The sequence below is a fragment of the Scyliorhinus torazame genome, chromosome 2, assembly GCF_047496885.1.
Source record: "Scyliorhinus torazame isolate Kashiwa2021f chromosome 2, sScyTor2.1, whole genome shotgun sequence".
NCBI lineage: Eukaryota > Metazoa > Chordata > Chondrichthyes > Carcharhiniformes > Scyliorhinidae > Scyliorhinus > Scyliorhinus torazame.
The window spans coordinates 62,363,298-62,389,496 of record NC_092708.1 but is presented as its reverse complement, the minus strand read 5'-3'; the positions used below and the strand labels follow the sequence as shown (position 1 = coordinate 62,389,496).

Below are 26,199 nucleotides of genomic sequence, written 5' to 3'. Positions count from 1 at the left end.
TGATCAAGCACAACAGCCGCTGGGGTTCAAAATTTAGGTTTGAATAATGAAAAACCTAAATATCCAAATGAGAACTTGTATAATAGGATATAAGAAAGGTATGCTTTTACCTCAACAATTGACGTAACCTGGATTTATCAGTTTATGCAGTTGGTTTAATCCAAAAACGGTGTAGGGCAGATGGTGACTGGGCAAGTGTGAAATAATCTGACTGGTATAAATTTCAGACCCAGGAACTTTAATTATGTAGACCTCATTTAAATGTTGCCACAGGCCAAGATGAAAGCACAGACTAGTTTCCAACAGGGAAATATTGGTAAGTCTTGACTGCATCATCTACAAGGTAAGAGGTGAGGAGGAGGTTTTGGGTGGGTCTCATCGGAAGGAAGGAAGGGGGAAACATCTGAATCAATGGTGACTGTGACGTGCCTTGTGGGGCTCAAAGGGCCTTTCAAAGGAAAGTTTTACATCTACCTTGGTGGTCCTGTTCAATCTGCAGACAAGTAGCTGACCTTTGCTTGGATCTTGTATGTTTCTCTTGTGGGGAGGATGAATTGGATTTAATTTCAAACTGAATTGTTTTTGGAGCCAGAAAGGAGATGGATTAACGGATTCCCCTGTCTACTGTACGCATTGGCTTTGTAACTAAGAAAGGGATACATTTTTCAAAAGTTTTTTTAAAAGCTGATTTTTTTCCATCTCAGTTTACTGTCTGTAGAGGCACAACGGGGAGAGATTGCTGTTTAAGTCTTAAGTTGAATTCTTTTTCACTTTGTGTAATATTTCAATCCTCCCCCTGGAGCTGCGAAGCAATTGTGACATGAAATTTATATTGTAAATATCGAGAAAATTCCAATTATGTAGCGGCACCTAGGAGAAGCACATACTGTGTGAAGACAAGTCAGGTTTTATTGCATTTTCTGTAATCTTGGCGCTCTCTCCAGAAGCAATCGCTTATCATGCTTTCACCTGAGGCTCGTAGGGATAGACTTAATGTCAACCTGTTCGTCCAAGGGTGTACTATGTCTGACTAGTGTTCATGTGCAGAGAAGGCAGAGAGAAAACCAATCTTATAATTTTCATCATGTTGTGACATCTTAGTGTCAGCTTTCATCCCCCTTATGCATCTTAGTAAACGCTTTGTACTCCAATGTTCTCCACCACTGAACTACCCATACTAACACAGATATGAAGAATCTGTGTTCGTATGGATAGCGACCATCGAGGGCGGTATGGTGGCACAGTGGTTAGCACTGCTGCCTCACAGTACCGGGGACCCGGGTTCAATTCCAACCTAGGATGACGTCTGTGTGGAGTTCGCACATTCTGCGTGTGCCTGCATAGATTTCTTCCGGGTGCTCCGGTTTCCTCCCACCGTCCAGAGATGTGCAGGTTAGGTGGATTGGCGATTTTGAATTGTCCTTTCATGTCCAAAGGTTACATGGGGTTATGGAGTTACAGAGATATGGGGGGGCGATTCTCCGAGCCCTGCGCCAGGCCGGAGAATCGTCGCAACCGAGCCCCGACACCCCGACGCCTGCGTGCGATTCTCCGAGGTGTGGAGAATTGGCGCCATTTGCCGGCCGCGGGCCACTAGAATCGGCGGCCCGAATGGGCCGAGCGGCCGCGCGGATAAGACAGAGTCCCACCGGCGCCGTTCACCCCTGGTCGCTGCCGGCGGGAACTCTGCGCGAAGGGTCGTGGGGCGGCCTGTGGGGCGGGGAAAAGCGATCCTTCACCGGGGGGGGGGGGGACCTCCGATGGGGCCTGGCCTCTTGCCCCCCTCCCCCGCCCCCGGGCCTACTTTGTTGCACGGCAGGCCCCTGAACACCGACGCCATCTTGAGTCGGGGCCGGCGCGCTGAAGAAGTCCCCCACGCATGCGCAGGTTGGCGCGGCCCAACTGCACATGCGCGGGTTGGCGCGGCGCCCATTTGGCGCTGGGAAGGGAGGCTGGAGCGGCGTGAACCACTCCAATGCCGTGCTGGCCCCCTGTGGGGGACAGAATCGGTCGTACCAGGGCCCATTTCATGACGGCGCGAACATTTGGTCTCCATTTGGGCAGCACGGTAGCATTGTGGATAGCACATTTGCTTCGCAACTCCAGGGTCCCAGGTTCGATTCCCGGCTTGGGTCACTGTCTGTGCGGAGTCTGCACATTCTCCCCGTGTGTGCGTGGGTTTCCTCCGGGTGCTCCGGTTTCCTCCCACAGTCCAAAGATGTGCAGGTTAGGTGGATTGGCCATGATAAATTGCCCATAATGTCTAAAATTGCCCTTAGTATTGGGTGGGGTTGCTGGGTTGTGGGGATAGGGTGGAAGTGTGGAGCTTGGGTGGGGTGCTCTTTCCAAGAGCCGGTGCAGACTCGATGGGCCGAATGGCCTCCTTCTGTACTGTAAATTCTATGATTCTATGATTTTGGAGAATCGCCCCCATGGCGGGGGAGTGGGCCTAGGTAGGGTACTCTTTCAGAGGCTCGGTGTAGACTCAATGGACTGAATGGCCTCATTCTGCCTTGTAGGGAATCTATGATAATAATCATAATTGTAGATACTGTTTTTCTTTCAGGCTTTATATTTTCACAGTCATTTATACTACACTATGTTTCCATTAATTCCACCTTTCCCTTGGTTGATGCTACTATACTTTGTCCTCTCTCGCTCACCTTGTATTTCCAACTGGGATTACCTGACAGTAGCCCATAACTCAGGATACAGTAGTAAACCATGAATCAACGTTAGAAAGCCAACCTTCTTTAATCATGCTAGCAGTTAAATATACTTTTTCAAAAGAAAATGTGTTTGTAGCAAACTGACCTATCAGCCTGATGGAGATGCAGTAACACTCATTTCACAGACTGGGTGAATTGAAATGTCAGCCACATAAAGACTGAGTTCATCCTTGACGTATTATTTACACTTGGAGGATTACCCAGGTACCTTTTGCAGTTCATTTAATTGCATTGTAAGCTGAGAAGAGTATATTGTCTGATAAAATCCCCAAAGAATGCCATATTTTTGCCCAACATAACATTTCTTTTGTCAATGTTTACAAACACATTACCAAATTCACAAAAATTAGGTAACTAATTCATTCAGTTACAGAATACCTTGCAAAGTTCAATGTCATGGGCCTCTCACACAAAGCAGTAAAAAAAACAATGAATTGACCTTTTTCTCTGGCTCGGTTGAAAATCTTCACACCCTTCAGGTTGACACCAAGATGCGTTCTCACGGTGATAGCATCTGTAGCATTGTTCTTGTATCCTCTTTTGATGGATCCATTGGCGTGTGCCCTGTCAAAAGTTCAGTTAATTAACAGAATCATTTAATTAAAGTAATGGCTTGCCACCGAAAGCAGGCACAAAACCCAGTCCTTCGACAATTATGTGGTTCAAATTCCAATATCAGAAATGGTTCACTTCAGGAAATGATGTCCATTCAGACTTCTTATGGTGACCTTGCTCGGAAAGAGCTAATCCTACATGGATAGGAAATCTGGCAGTGCAAGAACATTTTAAATCCTAAACACTTATGGGAAAATAAATTACCTGTCAGACCAGAAGATGTAAACCCCAAAGACTGCAACTGAAAACATATCCATGTTGTTGCCTGACAGCACAATCTCTCGGTGTTCACCAGTTTCAAGGTCAATTCTTTCTATCTTGTCTGTCCGGGCATCACACCAATATAATTTATTTTCCTGCGGATCAATCGCATAATAAATATAAGCAGACTTTTTCATGAGTGGTTCAAGCATATTATTATTTTAAAATATAGAGCTCAAAAAGAAGGAAAAAAATAATTAAAATGTAATTGCAGGAAAACATTACAGATATTCTTCAGAGCAAACTTGGTAGCAAACCTCATAGTCAATTGATATTCCATTTGGCCACGCAATGTTGGAGCTCACAAGGACAATTTGTTCTGATCCATCCAACCGTGCACTACCAATGCAAGGCTTCCGTCCCCATTCTGCCCAGAACATGAACCTATGTTAAAATGATTGACAATAAAACAGATGTTATTAGACAATTCCCTTTTTTTGATGTGTGTGATTATGGACCATTACCATCCAAAATTAAAACATGTCTTAAGCATAAATGTAGTTCATTGCTCACACTGTATGATTTCATAAGCTATGGGTAAACAACACTGCAGGAATGATACTAAGGCCAAGAACATTGGACACGATTTAATGGAACATTTTGAAGTGTGGTAGCGAGCGGGTACCGCTGCAAGCTTCCCTACGCTCAGCCCGGCGAGGCCACCACCACGATAAAATGTTAATCGGTCCAGCTTACACAGCCCCTCGCGGTTCTCGCCACAAATCATGGTCCCATTGGCTGATTCGCGAGGACTGCGCTCGCCAGCCCCCTGCTAACAAGGGAGAGCAGCACTTAAACCATTCCTGCACTGCCAACCCCACTCAGCTCTCAGCCATGCAGCCAGAATGGCCAGCCCCATGTTTCGGGAATGCAGACCTGCGGGGCACCCACTGCCGCCAATGGAGTCATAGAATTTACAGTGCAGAAGGAGGCCATTCGGCCTATCGAGGACAGACCAGTGACCACCGTAGAGGTCGGCATATGGCACAGAGGGGAGGATCCACTGGCCCCCACACAGATAAACTGTCAAACATGAGTTGATAATGCCATATAGACTGACCCATACCTCCCAGATTGATTACATTTCCATCCTCCGGCAGGACCTGCAGCCGACGGCGCCAGCCCATTCGGGGTGCCCCCCCCCCCACCTCGCAAGAGAACATTCATGTCGAGAGCGCTAGAATACAAGACCAGGAATGCACCTCTGAGGCTGTATAAGGATCTGGTCAGACCCCATTTGGAGTATTGTGAGCAGCTTTGGGCCCCATATCTAAGGAAAGGGTCCAGAGGAGGTTCACGAGAATGATCCCTGGAATGACGAGCTTGTCGTATGAGGAACGGTTGAGGACTCAGTCTGCACTCGTTGGAGTTTAGAAGGATGAGGGGGGATCTTATTGAAATCTACAGGACACTGTGGGGCCTGGATAAAGTGAACCTGAAGAGAATGTTTCCACTTGTAGGAAAAACTGGACCAGAGGACACAGTCTCAGACTAAAGGGACGATCCTGTAAAACAGAGTTGAGGAGGAATTTCGATCATGATTTCGCCAATATGAGCAGACTGGCTAGATTGCAATCAGATCGGCGGTCAGCGCAGTTCTCATTTTTGGCCTCTCCCGCAATTTAACGGCCTCGTCACGCTCTCGTTCAAGCCCAAAGCAGCCAGAAAACCATTCCTGCACTGCCAACCCCACTCAGCTCTCAGCCATGCAGCCAGAATGGCCAGCCCCAATGGCCATTGAGTGAAGAACGCAAATTTTGTTTTTTGTAATAAATAGCTTTTAATTATGAAGATTGACATTACTAATACTAGCGCTGCAAGTCCTTTGAGGCTGTAAATACCACTATGTTGGAAGTGAATTAGGAGGTATCAACTCAGACTTACTTTAGAGGGTACATAATTTAGTTTATTATAAAATAAGCTGCATTATCGTTGACATTTATTGCTCACTTAAAGGCCTTAAAATCCCACTGTGGATAGCTTGCATAGCACCACCCCTGCTGCAGTGTAATACTGTGGGGGTCGTGGCAGGTGGACTGATGATGGGTAGATCACTCACTGGATTTAACAAGCCCCTTCCTTTCTCCCCCCTCAAACCCATCAACACGGGAGCATTACATCTAGCTGTAGGCCTTTGCCTTTATTCAATAGTCTGATAATCTGGATTATTTAGCAATAATTTACATTTCATAGGAATTATTTACAATGCAGAAGGAGGCCATTCGGCCCATCAAGTCGGCACCTGCCCTTGGAAAGAGCGCCCACGCCTCCACCCTATCCCCGTAACCCAGTAATCCCATCTAACCTTTTGGACACCAAGGGGCAATTTAGCACGGCCAATCCACCTAACCTGCACATCCTTGGACTGTGGGAGGAAACCGGAGCACCCAGAGGAAACCCACACAGTCACGGGGAGAAAGTAACCCGATGTTGGAATTGAACCAGGGACTCTGGAATTGTGAGATAGCAGTGCTAACCACTGCACCACCGTGCCACCAAATGCTACCTCACAGCTCCAGGGCCCCTGGTTCAATTTCAGCATTGGGTGACTGCCAGTGTGGAGTTTGAGCCTTCTTCCCGTGACTGCGTGGGTTTCCTCCTGGTTCTCCGGTTTCCACCCACAGTCCAAAGATGTGCAGGTTAGATCGGTTTGTGGGGATAGGGGGAGTGCGCCTAGGTAGGGTGCTCTTTCAGATGGTCGGTGAGGACTTGATGGGCCGAATAGCCTCCTTCTGTACTCTCAGAATTCTATGGTTCAAATCTTGCAATACATGAAGAAATCCAGAAGATGGTGCTCATTTAGCAACTGTTCCTAGACAGTGCTCCTCTGCGCAATTTGAATTATGCTTGCCAATAGAGTGATTAACCCTCTCCCAGATCATGATATACAATATGGTTTATATTGCTCCTGGAGCATTGACACGTTCAACACTGTATTGCTAAATTCATCCAATTTGATCTTTTCTATTGGGAAAATAAATTGGTCCATAGCTGAGATGCATACAATGCCATTTCCTGTTGAAATGATTGCGCAATAGTGACTCTAGGTGCCTGGAAAATTAACTAGGCTGCATACCTTAAATATTCAGTTTGTCACCACTTCTAAACTACTGCTCAGAGAGAAGCAATATTCCAGAGGAACGACATTCAATTTGAAATATTCGTTCCCCTGGGGAGGTAACAAAGAATGTTTCCTCCTTGATGGGGGAAGGGCCAAACAATCTACTCCTTTCATATCAGATTTTATGTGGATCTGCGTCAGGTAAGGGCAGGCACTCTTCTGGATCTCTATAGATATTTACCACTCCCAGAATGTTCTACTGGAAGTGATGGTGGCTATGGAATATGTCTGATCAAATATATTTAAATGTAAACTAATGATGGAGTCACCCATTACAGTCTTAATGATTACAGCAAGAGCACTGCTGAATGCAAGAAGAACTAACAGGAGGTTACATAAGTGAAAGTGAAAAAGTGAAAATCGCTTATTGTCACAAGTAGGCTTCAAATGAAGTTACTGTGAAAAGCCCCTTGTCGCCACATTCCAGTGCCTGTTCGGGGAGGCTGTTACACGGAATGCAATGAGAGTCAAGTCTCCCAATAAATGGCACTTCCAGCATCAAATTCCTTTGTCTCCAAAATTTCAACTCATTTGGCCTTCCTGTTCAGCTGCCACAGAATTAGCCCCTCTCCACTGCTGGAGGCACATTAATTTCTGCAGCACCATCTTCTCCCTTAATTACACCACGCTCTCCCACCCCCATCGGCCTCCTCAGGGTGGGTGGTAATCATGCAGGGAACCTGCCTAAGCCAAGATACTGAGGCTGATCATAGAAAGTCTGTGAGGGTCGACAGAGGACAAGTCAAAGGAATGTCATGTGAGAGTGCGTTTAAGAAATGGATGTTTAAGCAATGTACCTTTAAGAAATGCAGTGATGTCAGAGTGTGGGTGGAGCTGGGCTTTAGATCAGCCATTTTGCAGTTTTGAGTTTCAGTTTTGAGAAAAAGAGCTTGGGGTGTGCCTGTGTTTGCAGTGAGCTGGATCTGCTGTGATCTCTGCCATGAAAGACTATCTCTGGATAATTTGGGTGATTTAAACTCATAATAGTAAAGCCTTTAACCTGATGTGTTTCTGTTTAAAGGTGTTAAGTCTCATGGATGTTGAAAGGAATAACTGAAGGATTATTTAGTGTTGTAATATTTTCGGGGTTATCTTTGAAGTAAGGGGTGTTAAGAGATGCAATGCTTATTTAAGAGGTTAAGTTGAGTTCATGGAATAAACATTGTTTTGTGTTTAAAAACCCACGTGTCCATAATTGTAATCGCACCCCTGGAGAACAAGCCGTGTGCTCGGAAAAGCAACAATAGCATTAAAGGGTGAGGTTGGTTGAACTCCATGATACATTTTGGGGTTCTGAAAGCGCCTCTCCCATAACAGGAACACCAAAAAGATCTTGTCATTATCAAAGTAGGATGGTTCATTTTTAAAATAAGCAGCTGGAGGTTGATTTTGATAGGTTGTAGGATTCTTGGGTGTCACTGGAGTGAGAAACAAACTCATTTGAACATGGTCGACCAGACTCTCTCACCTGCCTGGCAAGAATGAGTGGAAGGTCAAAGTCTGGAACACGGCTGGGGATTTTATGGAGCCTGCAAGAGTGGAAAACATGGCTCGAAGGGTGACTTAATTCGATGGGATGGGAAATCTGGATTTATCAATGGCGGGTTGGGATGCTGGGATTAAGTCAGTGGTGCATTTGCCTAACATGAATACTTATCAACGCAGAATTATTATTAATTACCGCCTAGTTCATGCTTGTGCGGGGCATTGAGCAATCCAAGTGAGGTAAGGGAGTGTGATAAGGGGCACGGAGGTGGGAAGTGAGAAGGGTCTAGTGCCCTGAGGATGGTGGATGAGTTTAGTGGCTGGGGTTTGCACTGTCCAAATGTGTGTTCCTTTCAGGGGGTTGGTTGGCAGAGTGCTTACAGGGCTTTGAATCCATTGAAAATAAAATCATCAGGTCAGGCCTCAGGCGGTGTTGGACCAGGTCGGACCTCAGGATTAAGGTGTTGGGTTGGGCCTCCAAGAGGGGGTCGTGGGAATTGAGTTGGAAATCGAGCCTCGGGGGAGGTTCAATGGGATGAGGTAGGGTCCTCAGGTGGGGAAGTCCCATGGTTGGTGGGGATAGTTCTATGGTTGGGGGTGAAGGCAATCCTGAATGAGGTCATCTCAGGATTCCTCCCTGTGCCACATGCCAGTGAGGCTAAAATAGAAGGATAGTTCAGCTAAATATGTGACTAAACCGGTGGTGTATGGGGGAGGGTTTCAGATTTCTGGACTATTGTGATCTCTTCCGGGGCACGTGGGTCCTGTACATGAAGGACGGGTTGCATCTAAACTGGAGGGGCACCAATATCCTGGCTGGGAAATTTGCAAGAGTCACTCTGGAGGATTTAAGCTAGCATGGCAGGGGGGTGGGAACCAGAGCGTTAGCTTAGAAGGTGTCATAATTGAAGGGGAAATAGAGAATAGAATTTTCTGCAATAGCCTACCGTGGGGAACCTTATCAAACGCTTTACTGAAATCCATATACACCACATCAACTGCTCTACCCTCGTCTACCTGTTCAGTCACCTTCTCAAAGAACTCGATAAGTTTTGTGAAGCATGACCTACCCTTTACAAAACCATGCTGACTATCCCTGATCATATTATTCCTATCTAGATGATTATAAATCTTGTCTCTTATAATCCCCTCCAAGACTTTACCCACTACAGACATGAGGCTCACCGGTCTATAGTTGCCAGGGTTGTCTCTGCTCCCCTTTTTGAACAAAGGGACCACATTTGCTATCCTCCAGTCCTCTGGCACTATTCCTGTAGCCAATGATGACATAAAAATCAAAGCCAAAGGTCCAGCAATCTCTTCCCTGGCCTCCCAGAGAATCCTAGGATAAATCCCATCAGGCCCCGGGGACTTATCTATTTTCAGCCTGTCCAGAATTGCCAACACCTCTTCCCTACGTACCTCAATGCCATCTATTCTAATAGCCTGGGTCTCAGCATTCTCCTCCACAACATTATCTTTTTCCTGAGCGAATACTGACAAAAAATATTCATTTAGTATCTCGCCTATCTCTTCAGACTCCACACACAACTTCCCATCCATGCCCTTGACTGGTCCTACTCTTTCCCTAGTCATTCGCTTATTCCTGACATACCGATAGAAAGCTTTTGGGTTTTCCTTGATCCTACCTGCCAAATACTTCTCATGTCCCCTCCTTGCTCGTCTTAGCTCTCTCTTTAGATCCTTCCTTGCTACCTTGTAACTATCCATCGCCCCAACTGAAATTTCATACCTCATCTTCACATAGGCCTCCTTCTTCCTCTTAACAAGAGATTCCACTTCTTTGGTAAACCACGGTTCCCTCGCTCGACGCCTTCCTCCCTGCCTGACCGGTACGTACCTATCAAGAACACGCAGTAGCTGATCCTTGAACAAGCTCCACTTATCCAGTGTGCCCAACACTTGCAGTCTACTTCTCCAACCTATCCCCCCCAAGTCACGTCTAATGGCATCATAATTGCCCTTCCCCCAGCTATAACCCTTGCCCTGCGGTGTATACTTATCCCTTTCCATCACTAGCGTAAACGTCACCGAATTGTGGTCACTGTCCCCAAAGTGCTCTCCTACCTCCAAATCCAACACCTGGCCAGGTTCATTACCCAAAACCAAATCCAACGTGGCCTCGCCTCTTGTTGGCCTGTCAACATATTGTGTCAGGAAACCCTCCTGCACACACTGTACAAAAAACGACCCATCTAATGTACTCGAACTATATCTTTTCCAGTCAATATTTGGAAAGTTAAAGTCTCCCATAATAACTACCCTGTTACTTTCGCTCTTATCCAGGATCATCCTCGCCATCCTTTCCTCTACATCCCTAGAACTATTTGGAGGCCTATAGAAAACTCCCAACAGGGTGACCTCTCCTTTCCTGTTTCTAACTTCAGCCCATACTACCTCGGAAGAAGAGTCCCCATCTAGCATCCTCTCCGCCACCATAATACTGCTCTTGACTAGCAGCGACACACCTCCCCCTCTTTTGCCTCCTTCTCTGAGCTTACTAAAACACCTAAACCCCGGAACCTGCAACATCCATTCCTGTCCCTGCTCTATCCATGTCTCCGAAATGGCCACAACATCGAAGTCCCAGGTACCAACCCATGCTGCCAGTTCCCCTACCTTGTTTCGTATACTCCTGGCATTGAAGTAGACACACTTCAAACCACCTACCTGCACACTGGCCCCCTCCTGCGACGTCAAATCTGTGCTCCTGACCTCTATACTCTCATTCTCCCGTACCCTAAAACTACAATCCAGGTTCCCATGCCCCTGCTGCATTAGTTTAACCCCCCCAGAGAGCACTAACAAATCTCCCCCCCCAGGATATTTGTGCCCCTCAGGTTCAGATGTAGACCATCCTGTCTGTAGAGGTCCCACCTTCCCCAGAAAGGGCCCCAGTTATCCAGAAATCTGAATCCCTCCCGCCTGCACCATCCCTGTGGCCACGTGTTTAATTGCTCTCCCTCCCTATTCCTCATCTCATTATCACGTGGCACGGGCAACAACCCAGAGATAAAAACTCTGTTTGTTCTAGTTCTGAGCTTCCATCCTAGCTCCCTGAAAGCCTGCCTGACATCCGGTCCCCTTTCCTACCTATGTCGTTAGTGCCAATGTGGACCACGACTTGGGGCTGCTCCCCCTCCCCCTTAAGGACCCGGAAAACACGATCCGAGACATCACGTACCCTTGCACCTGGGAGGCAACATACCAAACGTGAGTCTCTCACGCTCCCACAAAATCTCCTATCTGTGCCCCTGACTATCGAGTCCCCAATTACTAATGCTCTGCCCCTCTCCCCCCTTCCCTTCTGAGCAACAGGGACAGACTCCGTGCCAGAGGCCCGTACCCCATGGCTTACCCCTGGTAAGTCGTCCCCCCCACAAGTATCCAAAGCGGTATACTTGTTTCTCAGGGGAACGACCGCAGGGGATCCCTGCACTGACTGCTTCTTCCCAGTCCCTCTTACAGTTACCCATCTATCTCCAATCTTTGGTGTAACTAATTCCCTGAAGCTGCTATCTATGACCCCCTCTGCCTCCCGAATGATCCGAAGTTCTTCCAACTCCAGCTCCAGTTCCCTAACTCGGTCTTGGAGGAGCTGGAGATGGCAGCACCTCCTGCAGGTAAAATCAGCAGGGACACTAACGGCATCCCTCACCTCAAACATCCTGCAGGAGGAACATTGCACTCCCTTCCCTGCCATCCCTCTAACTTTCAACCAAGATCTGGCTAACAACTAAATTTTAATTTAAAAAAAAAAAATAATAATCATACAATATGGTACTTACCTCACACCAATGGGTTTTATTATTAGGTTAGAGGAGGAGGGCGGGTGGGAGACACTACACGTGTAGTGTCTCGGGTTTCCTCTCCACCAGAATTTATTGGTGAGGGACTTCCCAGAAGTCCACTGGTCGAACTTCCTGTTCCCGCCTTAAAAAAATATAAAATTAAAAAACAATACAACAGATCCCTGAAAGTTGCCACCCAGGTTGATAGGGTTGTGAAGAAGGCCTATGGAGTGTTGGCCTTTATTGGTAGAGGGATTGAGTTCCGGAGTCAGGAGGTCATGTTGCAACTGTACAAAACTCTGGTACGGCCGCATTTGGAGTATTGCGTACAGTTCTGGTCACCGCATTATAGGAAGGACGTGGAGGCTTTGGAGCGGGTACAGAGGAGATTTACCAGGATGTTGCCTGGTATGGAGGGAAAATCTTATGAGGAAAGGCTGATGGACTTGAGGTTGTTTTCGTTGGAGAGAAGAAGGTTAAGAGGAGACTTAATAGAGGCATACAAAATGATCAGGGGGTTAGATAGGGTGGACAGTGAGAGCCTTCTCCCGCGGATGGAAATGGCTGGCACGAGGGGACATAGCTTTAAACTGAGGGGTAATAGATATAGGACAGAGGTCAGAGGTAGGTTCTTTACGCAAAGAGTGGTGCGGCCGTGGAATGCCCTACCGGCAACAGTAGTGAACTCGCCAACATTGAGGGCATTTAAAAGTTTATTGGATAAGCATATGGATGATAATGGCATAGTGTAGGTTAGATGGCTTTTGCTTCGGTGCAACATCGTGGGCCGAAGGGCCTGTACTGCGCTGTATCGTTCTATGTTCTATGTTTTAAATGGCAGAGGAACTGAATAGTTACTTTGCATCAGTCTTCACAGTGGAAGACACCAGTGGGATGTCAGAGCTCCAGGAGAAGCAGGGGGCAGAGGTAAGTGCAGTGGCCATCACTAAGGAGAAGGTTCTGGGGAAACTGAAAAGTCTGAAGGTGGATAAATCACCTGGACTGGATGGACTACACCCAGGGTTCTAAAGGAGCTAGCTGAGGAGATTGTGGAGGCATTGGTGGTAATCTTTCAGGAATCAATGGAGGTAAGAAGAGTCCCAGACGACTGGAAATTGGCTAATGTAACACCGCTGTTTAAGAAGGAAGGGAGGTAGAAGACGGGAAATTATTGGCCAATTAGCCGGACTTCAGTCATTGGTAAGATCTTAAAGCGCATTATTAAAGATGAGGGGCGGGATTCTCAGACCCACCGCCGGGTCGGAGAATCGCCGGGGGGCGGCGTGAATACCGCCCCGACGCCGGCTGCCAAATTCTCCGGCGCCGGGGTTTTGGCGGGGGCAGGAATTGCGCCGCGCCCATCGGCGGCCATTAGCAGCGATCCCCCCGGCGATTCTCCGCCCTGTGATGGGCCGAGCGGCCGCCCGTTTTCGGCCGGCCCTGCTGGCGTAAATCAAACCAGTTCCGTACCGGCGGGACCTGGCTCTGCGGGCGGCCTGCAGAGTCCACGGGGGGGACGTGGGGGGAACTGGCCCCGCGGGGTGCCCACACGGTGGCCTGGCCTGCGATCGGGGCCCACCGAATCGCGGGCGGACCTGTGCCGTGGGGGCACTCTTTCCCTCTGTGCTGGCTGCTGTCAACTTCCGCCATGGCCGGCGGGGAGAAGAACCCCCATGCTCATGCGCTGGGATGACGCCAGCACGCGCTGGCGCTCCTACGCATGCGGCAACTCGCGCCAGCCAGCGGAGGCCCTTCGGCGCCGGTTGGCGTGGCACCAAGCCCTTCTGTGCCAGCTGGCGCGGCACCAACCCCGCCGGCGTCGGCCAAGCCCCTGAAGATGCGGAGGATTCCACACCTTCCAGACAGCCCGACGCTGGAGTGGTTCACGCCACTCCTCGGCACTGGTACGGCCCGCCCTGCCAGGTAGAGGAGAATCCCGCCCGAGATCACGGTGTAATTGGAAGTGCATGATAGGACTGAGTCAGTACGCCTTTGTCAAAGGGTGGTCATGTCTGACAAATCTGTAAGAGTTCTTTGAGGAGGTAACAAGAACGTTAAACAAAGAGAACCAATGGACCTGATATATTTCAATTTCCAGAATGCCTTTGACAAGATGCTGCATAGGAGACTGTTAAATAAGTTAAAAGCCCATGGTGTTAAGGGTAAGATCCTGGCATGGGTATAGGATTGGCTGACTGGTAGAAGGCAGAGAGTGGGGATAAAGGGGTCTTTTTCAGGATGGCAGCTGGTGACTAGTGGTGTTCCTCAGGGGTCTGTGCTGGGACCACAACTTTTCACAATATACATTAATGATCTGGAAGAAGGAACTGAAGGCCCTGTTGCTATGTTTGCAGATGATACAAAGATCTGTAGAGGGACAGGAAGTATTGAGGAAGCAGGGGGGGCTTCAGAAGGATTTGGACAGGCCAGGAGAGTGGGCAATGAATTGGCAGATGAAATACAATGTGGAAAAGTGTGAGGTTATACATTTTGGTGAGGAATGGAGGCAGAGATTATTTTCTAAATGGGGAAATGCTTCGGAAATCAGGAGCAAAAAGGGACTTGGGAGTCCTTGTTCACGATTCTCCTATGGTTAACGTGTAGGTTCAGTTTGTAGTTAGGAAGGCAAATGCTGTGTTCGCATCCATGTCAAAAGGGCTAGAATATAAGACCAGGGATGTACTTCTGAGGCTGTATCAGGCTCTGGTCAGACCCCATTTGGAGTATTGTGAGCAGTTTTGAGCCCTATATCTAAGGAAGGACATGCTGGCCTTGGAAAGGGTCCAGAGAAGGTTCACAAGAGTGATCCCCAGAATGAAGAGATTATTGTATGAGGGACAGTTGAGGACTCTGGATCTGTACTTGTTGGAGATTAGAAGAATGAGGGGACATCTTATTGAAACTGATAGGATACTGCGAGGCCTGGATAGAGTGGATGCGGAGAGGATGTTTCCGCTTACAGGAAAATCTAGAACCAAATGACACTATCTCTGATTAAAGGGATGATTCTTTAAAACAGAGATGAGGAGGAATATCTTCAACCAGAGGGTGGTGAATCTGTGGAACTCTTTTCCGCAGAAGGTTGTAGAGGCCAAATCACTGAGTGTCTTTAAGACAGAGATAGATAGGTTCTTGATTAATAAGGGATCAAGGGTTATGGGGAGAAAGCAGGAAAATGGGAATGAGAAAAATATCAGCCATGATTGACTGGAAGAGCAGACTCGATGGGCCGAGTGACCTAATTCTGCTCCGATGACTTTTGTTCTTATGGTCCTATGAATGCTGCGGAGTTCCGTCGGGTGTGTAATTCCAAGGGGGTGGGGTAATCCTACATAATGGGGAATCCCTTGGGGGTTATTCTGTGGGGTGGGGAGTTCACATGGGGGCGGGGAAGTGGTAGTCAAGGGTTGTGAGGGATTGGGCGGTGGGGAAGAGTTCCAGGGGGGTTCGGTTTGTGGAGGGGTTCCCCAAGGGCCCGGTGTGAATCTGAACAATAAGTACCCAGAAGCTTGAGGTGGCTTTAACTCTAACATGATCAAAGGAATCATTGATGAAACCCCACAGGGCCCGGTGTGAATCTGAACAATAAGTACCCAGAAGCTTGAAGTGGCTTTAACTCTAACATTATCAAAGGAATCATTGATGAAACTGGAACCATCTCAAGTTTGCAATTTCAATTGATTTTTCATATGGTTCTCAGGGTAGGGCAATTACCGAACGGAAATTTGCACTTCCCAGACAACTGCTGTGTAAATCTTACCTGTGAACCTCTAAAGGGATCCCCAGCACATCTGTGTGCTACCCCATGTTACACTGCCCTGGAGCTTGGAAAATACAGATGCTTCTTCCACAATAAAGGAAATATCACTAACTGCCCAGCAACCATCAGTGGAGGCCAACCAGTGGCTTGCCAACACATTTAGTTCTCTTACGAAACTAGTCTCAATGGTGCACACAGAGATCAAGTGAAACCAATGTCATGTGAAATATTTACAGGTTAAATTTCGCTTTGAAAATCTCTGGGCGATATCTTCCATCCTCGTTGGCGGCTAGGATTTGCTGGTGCTGCTGAGAGTGAATGGAGTTTTGGCTGGAACGCAAAATGTTCTATTCTCGCTCGCAACTGGTCCCCCCATGGACGAGGCCTGAGATTGCCGTCCTCTCCCGGCTTGGGTCACTGCCTGTGCGGAGTCTGCACGTTTTCCCCGTGTCTGCGTGGGTTTCCTCCGGGTACTCCAGTTTCCTCTCACAAGTCCCGAAATACGTGCTGTTAGGTAATTTGTACATTCTGAATTTTCCCTCCTTGTACCCGAACAGGCACCAGAATGTGGTGACTAAGGGCTTTTCAGAGTAACTTCATTGCAGTGTTAATGTAAGCCTACTTGTGATTATTATTATTACATTTGAGCCCTCCAGTCTCATGCCAATGGCAATGGAGTTGGGCAGGAAAACTTTGGTGATTTGTGGTGATTGTCCCTTTAAGGGCACTACAGCAGATTAAGGGTCCCGATCTTTGCCCCAATGTCATTCTTTTAAACGGTCAGCGCATTGATCTCGGAGTTTGTGTGGGTGGGGAAGACCCCGTGGGTCAAAAGAACTTTTTGGAGCGGCGGCGAGGGAGCGGGGTAGGCATTGCCAAATATAATGAATTACTACTGGGCAGCGAACATTGTTATGGTCAGGAAATGAGTAGTGAGGAAAGGGTCGGTATGGGAGGAAATAGAGGCAACTTCTTGTCAGGGAACGAGCTTAGGGTCATTGTTGACAGCGCGTCTGCCATTCTCTCCAGTCAGGTACTCCGTGAGCCCAGTGCTGGTGTCGGCCTTGAGGGTATGGAGGCAGTGGAGGCAGCATTTGAGGCTGGAGGGTGCCTCGGTATGGGCACCAATCTGTGATAACCATCAGTTTGCACCGGGGGGGTCTGAATGGGAGGTTTCGGGGGTGGCGGTAGGCGAGGATGGGAGGTTTCGGGGGTGGCGGCAGGCGAGCCCCGCCAGCCAATAAGGCAGCTGCTGATCTCTGAATGCTGGAGGGCCACCCACTGTGCCTGAGCCTCGGCAACCAAACTGCTGGCCTGGATTGAGACTGTTCCCTGGCCTTTAATTGGCTTTTCCATTAAAAGATAGCGCTAGGTGTGTCCTGAGGGTTGGGACCCAAAAGGTCTTAGGATCCCTCCTGGGAATGAAAATTCGACCCAGAGAAAGAGTGGGAGGTGAAGCAGTAAAAGTGGAAGAAATGGGGAAGGAAATTTTCAATGCCGCTCATAAAATGTTTTCCTCAATAGCTCCCAATTCCTTTTTCGGAATTATTTAAACTGAGCATTAAGATTTGTGATGAAAATGGAACACAAATTGTGCAATGTCGAATCGAAGACAGAAATATATTTCTCAGAAATATGAAATGGGACTCATGGGTCATTGAAGCTTTCCATGTCAATTTAGTATTTATATTGTTTTAGATTTTTCACACCATTTAGAACAAAACAGGACCGCGTCAAGCATCTAGTTCAATCCATTATATCATCAAGGTATCCTTTATTACTGAAACTGACTACTCAGAAGCTTTCAGTTGTGAACTTAGAAGTGGCAATGAAAAATTGAGACTGACATCGCTCAGCTGAAGGGAACAGGCGAGAATGTGAAAATATTTTAGTTGATCGAAATGAAAAAACCCCACTGAATATGACCATCAAGATCTTTTTTTCATTGAAAAAAAAAAGCTGGTTTACCCTTTCTCTGGATGGACGGCAATTGCACGTGGCTGATCAAGCCCTTGGGATATGACCACATAGCGAAAGGAGCCATTAAATCTTGCAACTTCGATTATATTGAAGCCATAATCTGACCAGTATATATTACCTGAGAAAGATGTAGAAGAGATAAATGTTAATGTTCCATCAAGCTACAACATTAGTAAGTAATTGAAAAATAGACAGAAAATCTCGTACCAGCTATCCAATCAACTGCTATGCCTTCAACCCGTCCAAGGCCATTTGTAATGATATCATCTCTCCAGGTCTGGTCTCGTTTAGCTCTGCTAATTGTACTTCTTCCCATATCTGTCCAATAAATGGTATCGTTCGCTGCAATTAAAATTTGATAATTGAAATTTCAAAAGGTCACTAATTTTCCAGGATGTTTCACCAATCAAATCGTAACACAAAGGTTTAGTCTTCGAGATTAACTTTTTATTGTATGCTCTTCCTCAGTTTCACACTGATTTTCTTTGTCCCGCCTGTCAGGCATGGATTTCACAGGTCAGCTGCTGTCTAAATCAGATTTTATTCTTCATGTAGGAGCCCATGCATAAAAGTGCAAGCAATGTACATTAACAGCACCGTCAAGCTTCATTATGTCTTTGTCCAAACTATACACACATACGTATGTACACATTTCCAACGGGGCCAACTGGATAATAACCCAGAGCAAACACCATGCTGGGATTTTCAACTTTGACCTGAAGATTGGCAAGGTCACAGTCAGGAGGTTTGAGCCAGTTTTAGGTTTACGCCTTATTTGAATTTTTATCAATGGACTATAGGAGATAAAAGGATGCTCCATCACTGTTTACAGATGGTGAAAATTCAGACAACTTACATATGGATTCAACCAGTGAGTAGGAAATCGTTGGGGGTGGAGTAAATTCTGGGGAGGCTGGGGAGGGAGCTAAGAATGGGCCAGCAGTAGGCTGTAAGACATAAGACTGAGAGTGAGTTGGCATGGATACGCCTCTGAAGTCCATAAATGTCTTCTCACAAAGTTGATTATTCCTGGGCAGCATCCAAGCGGTGAGGACAGCTTCAGTTTAAAAAAATGTTACCCTGCAGCACTGATATCTACACACGAAGGAGCAGGAGTGTTTCCTTCCAGCCCACCAAGCTATCCAGACGCCTATGCCCCAACCATCTTGCACTGCACGCAAGGACCCACCTGGGATAGGGGATCAGAACCCACCCCTCCTCAAGGTGGGTTCCACATCTCCTGTCTCTTCCACGGGTTCTAACATTGAACTCTGTACCCTATTCTCGCAGTAACTCAACAACAGCCTCACTACCTGCTCCTTGCATCACCCCCCCTTCCCCTCCCCCCTCCCCAACCTCACACACACCACACCCTCCCATCTCTGGAGTGCTCCCCACTCAACGGAGGACATAGTCTGTCAATCAGCCAGGTTTCCACCCAGGAAGCCTGTAGAAAAAGATGCATAATATGGATTGTTATCCAACTTGAGGCACGATCAATTGGACTAAAGACGATAGTTGAATCCAAACTGAGGCTTTATTGCTATCAGATGTGTGGCCTCCCACAGCAGCTGACGAAATGGCTGTGAGCTGTAGGACATGCATATTTATACCCCGCCTCATGGGCGGAGCCAGCAGGCAGGGGATACAGGCGAACCTGTAGTGCAGGTTCTACCGTACATCCTCTAATATAGGTACAACAGTGGTTTACCACATTCACCCCCTGTTAAAAATTGAGTCCGGCGGGGGTAGAGGATAACTATATACAATAATGAGATAATATTTACAAAGCAAACAAATGTCCATTGACGTCCGGTGGACCGGTCAGAAGTTTAGCCGGTCCGGGGCCTTGATGTTCCTCTGGGAGCGACAAAGTGGTGTCGGCGATGTTGGTGCTGACCTGGTCGAAGGTGACTCCGGGAGCGTGCCGAAATCCTCTTCATCGGCGGGCGTGGACAGGTGGGGGGGAACCGACGGTCCTGGAGGAGGTGCTGTTGTGAGCGATGGGGGAGGGGAGGGTGGCGCGAGGAGCGAAGGGGTGGTGTGGGGGTGGAATCTGCTGGTGCCAGGTCCCTGAGGGAGACAGTATCCTGGCGGCCGTCGGGGAACGCCACTTAGGCATACTGGAGTTTGCGTGGAGCAAGTGCACCCTCTCCACCAACGGGTCCGCCTTGTGGAGTCGGACATGTTTACGGAGAAGCACGTTTCCCGGAGCTGTGAGCCAAGTCGGGAGCGACACCTGGACCTGTGGACTTCCTGGGGAAGGGAAAAAGACATTTGTGCGGTGTATTGTTAGTGGCAGTGCAGAGTAATGAGCAAATGGAATGGAGTGTATCAGGGAGGACCTCCTGCCAGCGGGAGGCTGGGAGATTTCTGGACGGTAGGGCTAGCTGGACGGCCCTCCATACCGTCCCATTCTCTCTTTCTACCTGTCCGTTTCCCCCGGGGTTGTAGCTTGTCGTTCTGCTGGAGGCAATACCCCTGTTGAGCAGGAACTGACGAAGCTCATCACTCATGAATGAGGATCCCCTGTCACTGTGGATGTAGGCGGGGAAACCGAACAGAGTGAAGATCGAACTGAGGGCTTTAATGACGGTGGCAGACGTCATGTTGAGGCATGGGATGGCGAAGGGGTTGCCGGGAGTATTCGTCGATCACACTGAGGAAATATGTATGACGATCGGTGGAGGGGAGGGGCCCTTTGAAATCCACGCTGAGGCGTTCAAAGGGGCGGGAGGCCTTCACCAGGCGTGCGGGGATCTGCCGGTAGAAGTGCGGCTTGCACTCTGCCCATACTTGGCAGTCCCTGGTGATTGTCCTTACTTCCTCGACGGATTAGGGCAGATTTTGTGCCTTAATGAAGTGGTACAGACGTGTGACTCCTGGGTGACAAAGGCTGTTGTGCAGGGTCCGGAGTCGGTCTACCTGTGCGCTGGCACATAGATCACAGAATTTACAGTGCAGAAGGAGGCCATTCGGCCCATCGGGTTTGCACCGGCTCTTGAAAAGAGCACCCTACCCAAGCCCACACCTCCACCCCATCCCCCAGTAACCCCACCCAACACTAAGGGCAATTTTGGTCACTCAGGGCAATTTAGCATGGCCAATCCACCTAACCTGCAAATCTTTGGACTGTGTGAGGAAACCGGAGCACCCGGAGGAAACCCACGCACACACGGGGAGAATGTGCAGACTCCGCACAGACAGTGACCCAAGCCGGAAATCGAACCTGGGACCCTGGAGCTGTGAAGCAATTGTGCTAACCACCATGCTACCGTGCTGCCCCAACAGCAGGGGCTGTTTAGCACAGGGCTAAATCGCTGGCTTTGAAAGCAGACCAGGGCAGGCCAGCAGCACGGTTCAATTCCCGTAACAGCCTCCCCGAACAGGCGCCAGAATGTGGCGACTAGAGGCTTTTCAAAGTAACTTCATTTGAAGCCTACTTGTGACAATAAGCGATTTTCATTCATTTTCATGCTACCGTGCTGCACTCGGGATAGGGGCTCGTTGAGTTTGCCAGGGCGATACATAATCTCATCATTATATGTGGAGAGCTCGATTCTCCATCGCAAGATTTTATCATTTTTGATCTTGCCCCGCTGTGTGTTGTTGAACATGAAGGCTACCGAGCATTGGTCAGTGAGGAGAGTGAATCTCCTGCCGGCCAGGTAATGCCTCCAATGCCACACAGCTTCAATGATAGCTTGGGCCTCTTTTCGACGGATGAGTGCCGCATTTCGGAGGCATGAAGGGTGCGGGAAAAAACTGCCACGGGCCTGCCTGATTGAAGGTGGCGGCAAGGGCGACGTCTGATGCATCGCTTTCTACTTGGAAGGGCAATGTTTCATCTACAGCGTGCATTGTGGCCTTGGCAATATCAGCTCTGATCCTGTTGGGCCTCAGCCGTCAGGGGGAAGTGAATGGACTTTATGAGTGGGCGGGCCTTATCCGCATAGTTTGGGACCCACTGGGTGTAGTACGAAAAGAACCCCAGGCAGCGTTTGAGGGCCTTGGAGCAGTGGGGGAGGGGGAGCTCCATGAAGGGGTGCATGCGATCAGGATCAGGCCCCAGAACTCCGTTCTGGGCCACACAGCCGAGGATGGCTAAGCGGTTCATGCTGAACACGCACTTCTCCTTGTTGTAAGTGAGGTTTAGGGGACTAGCGGTGTGGAGAAATTTAGCAAGGTTGGCGTTGTGGTCCTGCTGATCATGGCCGCAGATGGTGACGTTGTCTAGGCACGGAAAGGTGGCCCGCAACTCGCACTGGTCGACCATTCGGTCCATCTCCCTTTGGAAGACCGAGACCCCGTTAGTGACGCCGAAGGGGACCCTAAGGAAGTGGTATAGGCGGCCTTCTGCCTCGAAGGCGATGTATGGATGGTCTGATTTACGAATGGGGAGCTGGTGGTAGGCGGATTTCAGGTCTACCGTTGAGAAGACCCGGTACTGTGCAATCTGGTTAACCATGTCAGATATGCATGGGAGGGGGTATGCATCGAGCTGCGTGTACTGGTTGATGGTCTGGCTGTAGTCCACGACCATTCGGTGCTTCTCCCCAGTTTTAACTACTACCTCTTGAGCTCTCCAGGGGCTGTTGCTGGCCTCGATGATGCCTTCCCGAAGCAGCCGCTGGACTTTGGACCTGATGAAGGTCTTGTCCTGAGTGCTGTACTGTCTGCTCCTGGTGGTTACGGGTTTGCAATTGGAGTTAGATTGGCAAAGAGGGAAGGTGGGTTGACCTTTCGGGTCGCGAGGCCGCACACAGTAAGGGGTGGTAAGGGCCCGCCGAATTTCAGGGTTCGGCTCTGGAGGTTGCACTGGAAATCCAGGCCGAGGATTAGTGCAGCGCAGAGGTTAGGGAGAACGTAGAGGTGGAAGCCGTGGAATTCTATGCCCTGGACCGTGAGCATGACCGTACAGTACACCCAGATCGCTACGCAATGGGATCCTGAGGCCATAGAGATTTTTTGATTGGCGGGGTATATCATGAGGGAGCAGCGCCTTACCGTATCCGGGTGTATGAAGCTTTCGGTGCTTCCGGAGTCCAGCAGGCAGGAGGTGACAGGGCCGTCGACTTTCACGCTGGTGGATGCGTTGGTCAGGTTATGTGGGCGAGACTGGTCAATTGACATGGAGGCGAGCCTTGGTTGGTCGTCGGGTAACGGGGTGGCCGTTGAGCTCCGGTCCTGGACGCCGCTGGTGCCCATGTGCTGAGGGGTAGACAAGATAGCGGCGCCCGAAGATCTTGAGGGTTACAAAATGGCAGCGCCCATGGAACGCACGTTGCGGGGGCGGAACAAGATGGCAGCACCCATGAAACGCACGTGTTGTGCGGAGGGGAAGATGCCGGTGCCCACTGGTCACACGTGGTCTGGGGGGGGAGGAGGAGATGGCGGTGCCCATTGTCCGTGACCGGGAGGGGGGGTGGGGGGGGATAGCGGCTACTGAGCAGGCCTGGCACACCGCGGCGAAGTGGCCCTTCTTCCCGCAGGCTTTACAAAGGGCAGCGCTGGCCAGGCAGCCCTGGCGGGGATGCTTTTGCTGGCCGCAAAAATAGCATCGGGGCCCCCCGGGGTTCACTGGCTGGCGTGTAGCGCAGGCGTATTGGGTGGGCAGCGCCCCCGCTGGGGCGGCTGTCTGTGGGGTCCTTGAAGCGTAAGAGGGGTGGGCCGCGCTGTTGGGGGCGTATGACTGGACGTTGCGCAGGGCGACCGTCATGGAGAGCACTGGCGTTTTGGTCTCTACAAGGTCGCGCGTGGCCCCTTCTAGGAGCTGCTGGCGTATGATATCTGACCCAATTCCAGTCACAAAGGCATCCCGCATAAGGAGGTCTTGAGTGCTCCTTGGCCGTGACGTCCTGGAAGTCACAGACCCGGACTAGTGGGATTAGGGCCCTCCAGAAGTCTTCTGTGGACTCACCAAGTAGCTGAGAGCGAGTGGCGAGCACGTGCCTGGCGAAGAGCGTGTTCGTCTTCTGCTCGTAGTGGTCCTTGAGTCGAGTCATGGCTTTGGCGTAGTTAGGCGCATCCTGGATTAGTGGGAAGACTTTGGAGCTCAACCTGGAATATAAAAGCTGGATCTTCTGAGCCTCCGGAACAGGGGTTGGTGCCGCGTTGATATATGCTTCGAAGCAAACTAGCCAGTGCTGGAAGTCCTTTCTGGCGTCGCTTGATTGCGGATCCAGCTGCAGGCGATCCGGTTTAATACGGAGGTCCATCCTTCGAAACTGATAGCAATAAATTGAGGAACGATCATTTGGACTAAAGATGATAGTTGAATCCAAACTGAGGCTTTATTGCTATCAGATGTGTGGCCTCCCACAACAGCTGCCGAAATGGCTGCGAGCTGGAGGATACGCATATTTATACCCCACCTCCTGGGCAGAGCCAGCAGGCAGGGGCTACAGGCGAACCTGTAGTGCAGGTTTACCGTACATCCTCTAATATAGGTACAACAGTGGTTTACCACACAACTAAAATTCCACCTTACAAGACTATTATAAACCTGTCCCTGTCAATATCATGGCTGTTACCTTCTGACCTGAACTACACAGTCTGAGGTACAATAATCATTTCTTCAAACAACTGCAAGCAAAATGAAGTGAAAAGCTAGGATTGTGTGGTTGTAATTACAGAAAAACTGCGAGCCGTTGGTGTCATTCTTCTGTGAAATGTTTGGCATCCACATGTACTCAATTAAATGCGGGAATCCAGTGTTGCTGTTACTGATTCTTTGTTCCTCCATACAATGTGCTGTTGAAGTCTTTGCAGGTGGGAATCACTTAAAAGCATTGCATTTAGATATGCCTTCCCCTGCTTACATGATAATCTTGTAGGATCAAGTCTTGTTGAATAAGATGTCATTTAATTTTTTACAAACTAGGTCAATTCTTACTGAACCATCTCATTGGCATAAAAAATATATATATTTGTGGATGGTCAATTCTCCATTTCATGAAAAAATTCCACAGATTGATAATTACTAAATATAGTTTGCAATGTGGCTCATTTATGCTTGTTAGAAATGTCACACATTCACATGCATGGACTCATTCTCTGCCAACAAAAGCAATATGCACCTTTTTTAAATAAACTAGGTGTTCGGAACCTCTAGCCCCTTGTTAATTTCTCCTTGGCAAGGCCTTGGCCAACCAGGGTTGCCTTACCAACCAATCAGTGCTCTTTTTATTCCTGTGTAATAAATGGTGGTGAATATTTGAAATTTGGCATTCTTGCATTTGCCCTGGTGAGTGTAAGATGAAGAGCTTTGGCAACATGTCTCTCTTTTCAGCATTATTCGAGTTGTGTACGACCAAACAACTGTCTAAATAACATATATTTTTTAATTGACCTGACCTACACATTCCGAGATACAATAATAATTTCTTCAACAACCACAAGTAAGTGAAGTGAAGCAAATAATGAATACACTTTTTAAACAGTTCCTTTCTGATATTTCAGGACACGGTCTATCAGAAATGAAACAGATTCCCGTGTTGAGCGAGATTTGCCAGGTGTTTCCCGGCACTCGCAGCATCGAGAAAGACTCCGCTATGTAATGGGACTCTGTTTTATTTCAGGGCCTCAGTGGGGAATGGCCTGCCGAGGCGGCACTTCGCTTGATTTCCTACACTGAGGAACTCCGCTTGCCAGTGCAGGAAGATTGATCATTGATCAGGAGACTCCCCAGCCTTTCCAATGCCCCGACTGGGGCTGGTTTAGCACAGTGGGCCAAACAGCTGGCTTTTAATGCAGAACAAGTCAGCAGAGCGGGTTCAATTCCAGTACCGGCCTCCCTGAACAGGTGCCGGAATGTGGCGACTAGGTGCTTATCACAGTAACTTAATTGAAGCCTATTTGTGACAATAAGCGATTATTACTGTATAAGGCCATCGAGCTCCAACACCCCAAATAAGAAGGGCAATGCACCCCGGGCCTGATCTCTGCCACAGACAAAATGCAACCCAGGCACCTTGGCTCTGCCATCCTGGTACCCTGGCAGTGCCAGGATGACATCCAGGTAACACTGCCAATCTGACACCCTGTCAGAGATCCTGACAGGCTAACAGTGCCACCTGGGCACCCTAGTGGTGCAGGATGACAGCCAGGTGGCACTGCCAAAGTATGCAGGTGGCATTTCCAAGGTGCCAGGCTGGTATTGCCAGGCTGGTATTGCATTGGGGTGCCAGGGTAACCCCCTGCCCATATTCCAGCCATCCAAGGGCCCCTGATCCCCTGGGTGAGTTCCACACCCCCAAGTGCCTTTACGCCCGGTCCCCGTTTGTAGAGGCCAGTACTAACTGGCACTCGCGTGAGGTCTCCAAGGCAAGGGTGTTAGTTCCTGCACATTGAGGAACTCCAGCGAATGCGTATTAAAGTGTGTCTGACTGCAACACTTCAAAATGCAGATTAGCCGGATCTGGGCCCTGCCTACTG

The 26,199-nt window shown here is 48.9% G+C and overlaps 1 protein-coding gene across 1 annotated transcript in view; it reads right to left on the bottom strand.

Moving 5' to 3' along the window:
* LOC140406652 (low-density lipoprotein receptor-related protein 1-like) overlaps positions 1-26,199 on the bottom strand; it is a 1,475,832-nt gene that overhangs the window by 638,332 nt on the left and 811,301 nt on the right. The window contains exons 30-34 of the mRNA XM_072494659.1: positions 17,971-18,105; positions 17,752-17,881; positions 3,863-3,989; positions 3,549-3,700; positions 3,169-3,293 (exon numbers count right to left, since the gene is read on the bottom strand). Coding sequence (XP_072350760.1) covers positions 3,169-3,293; positions 3,549-3,700; positions 3,863-3,989; positions 17,752-17,881; positions 17,971-18,105 — 669 coding nt within the window. The remainder of the gene's footprint in view (positions 1-3,168; positions 3,294-3,548; positions 3,701-3,862; positions 3,990-17,751; positions 17,882-17,970; positions 18,106-26,199) is intronic.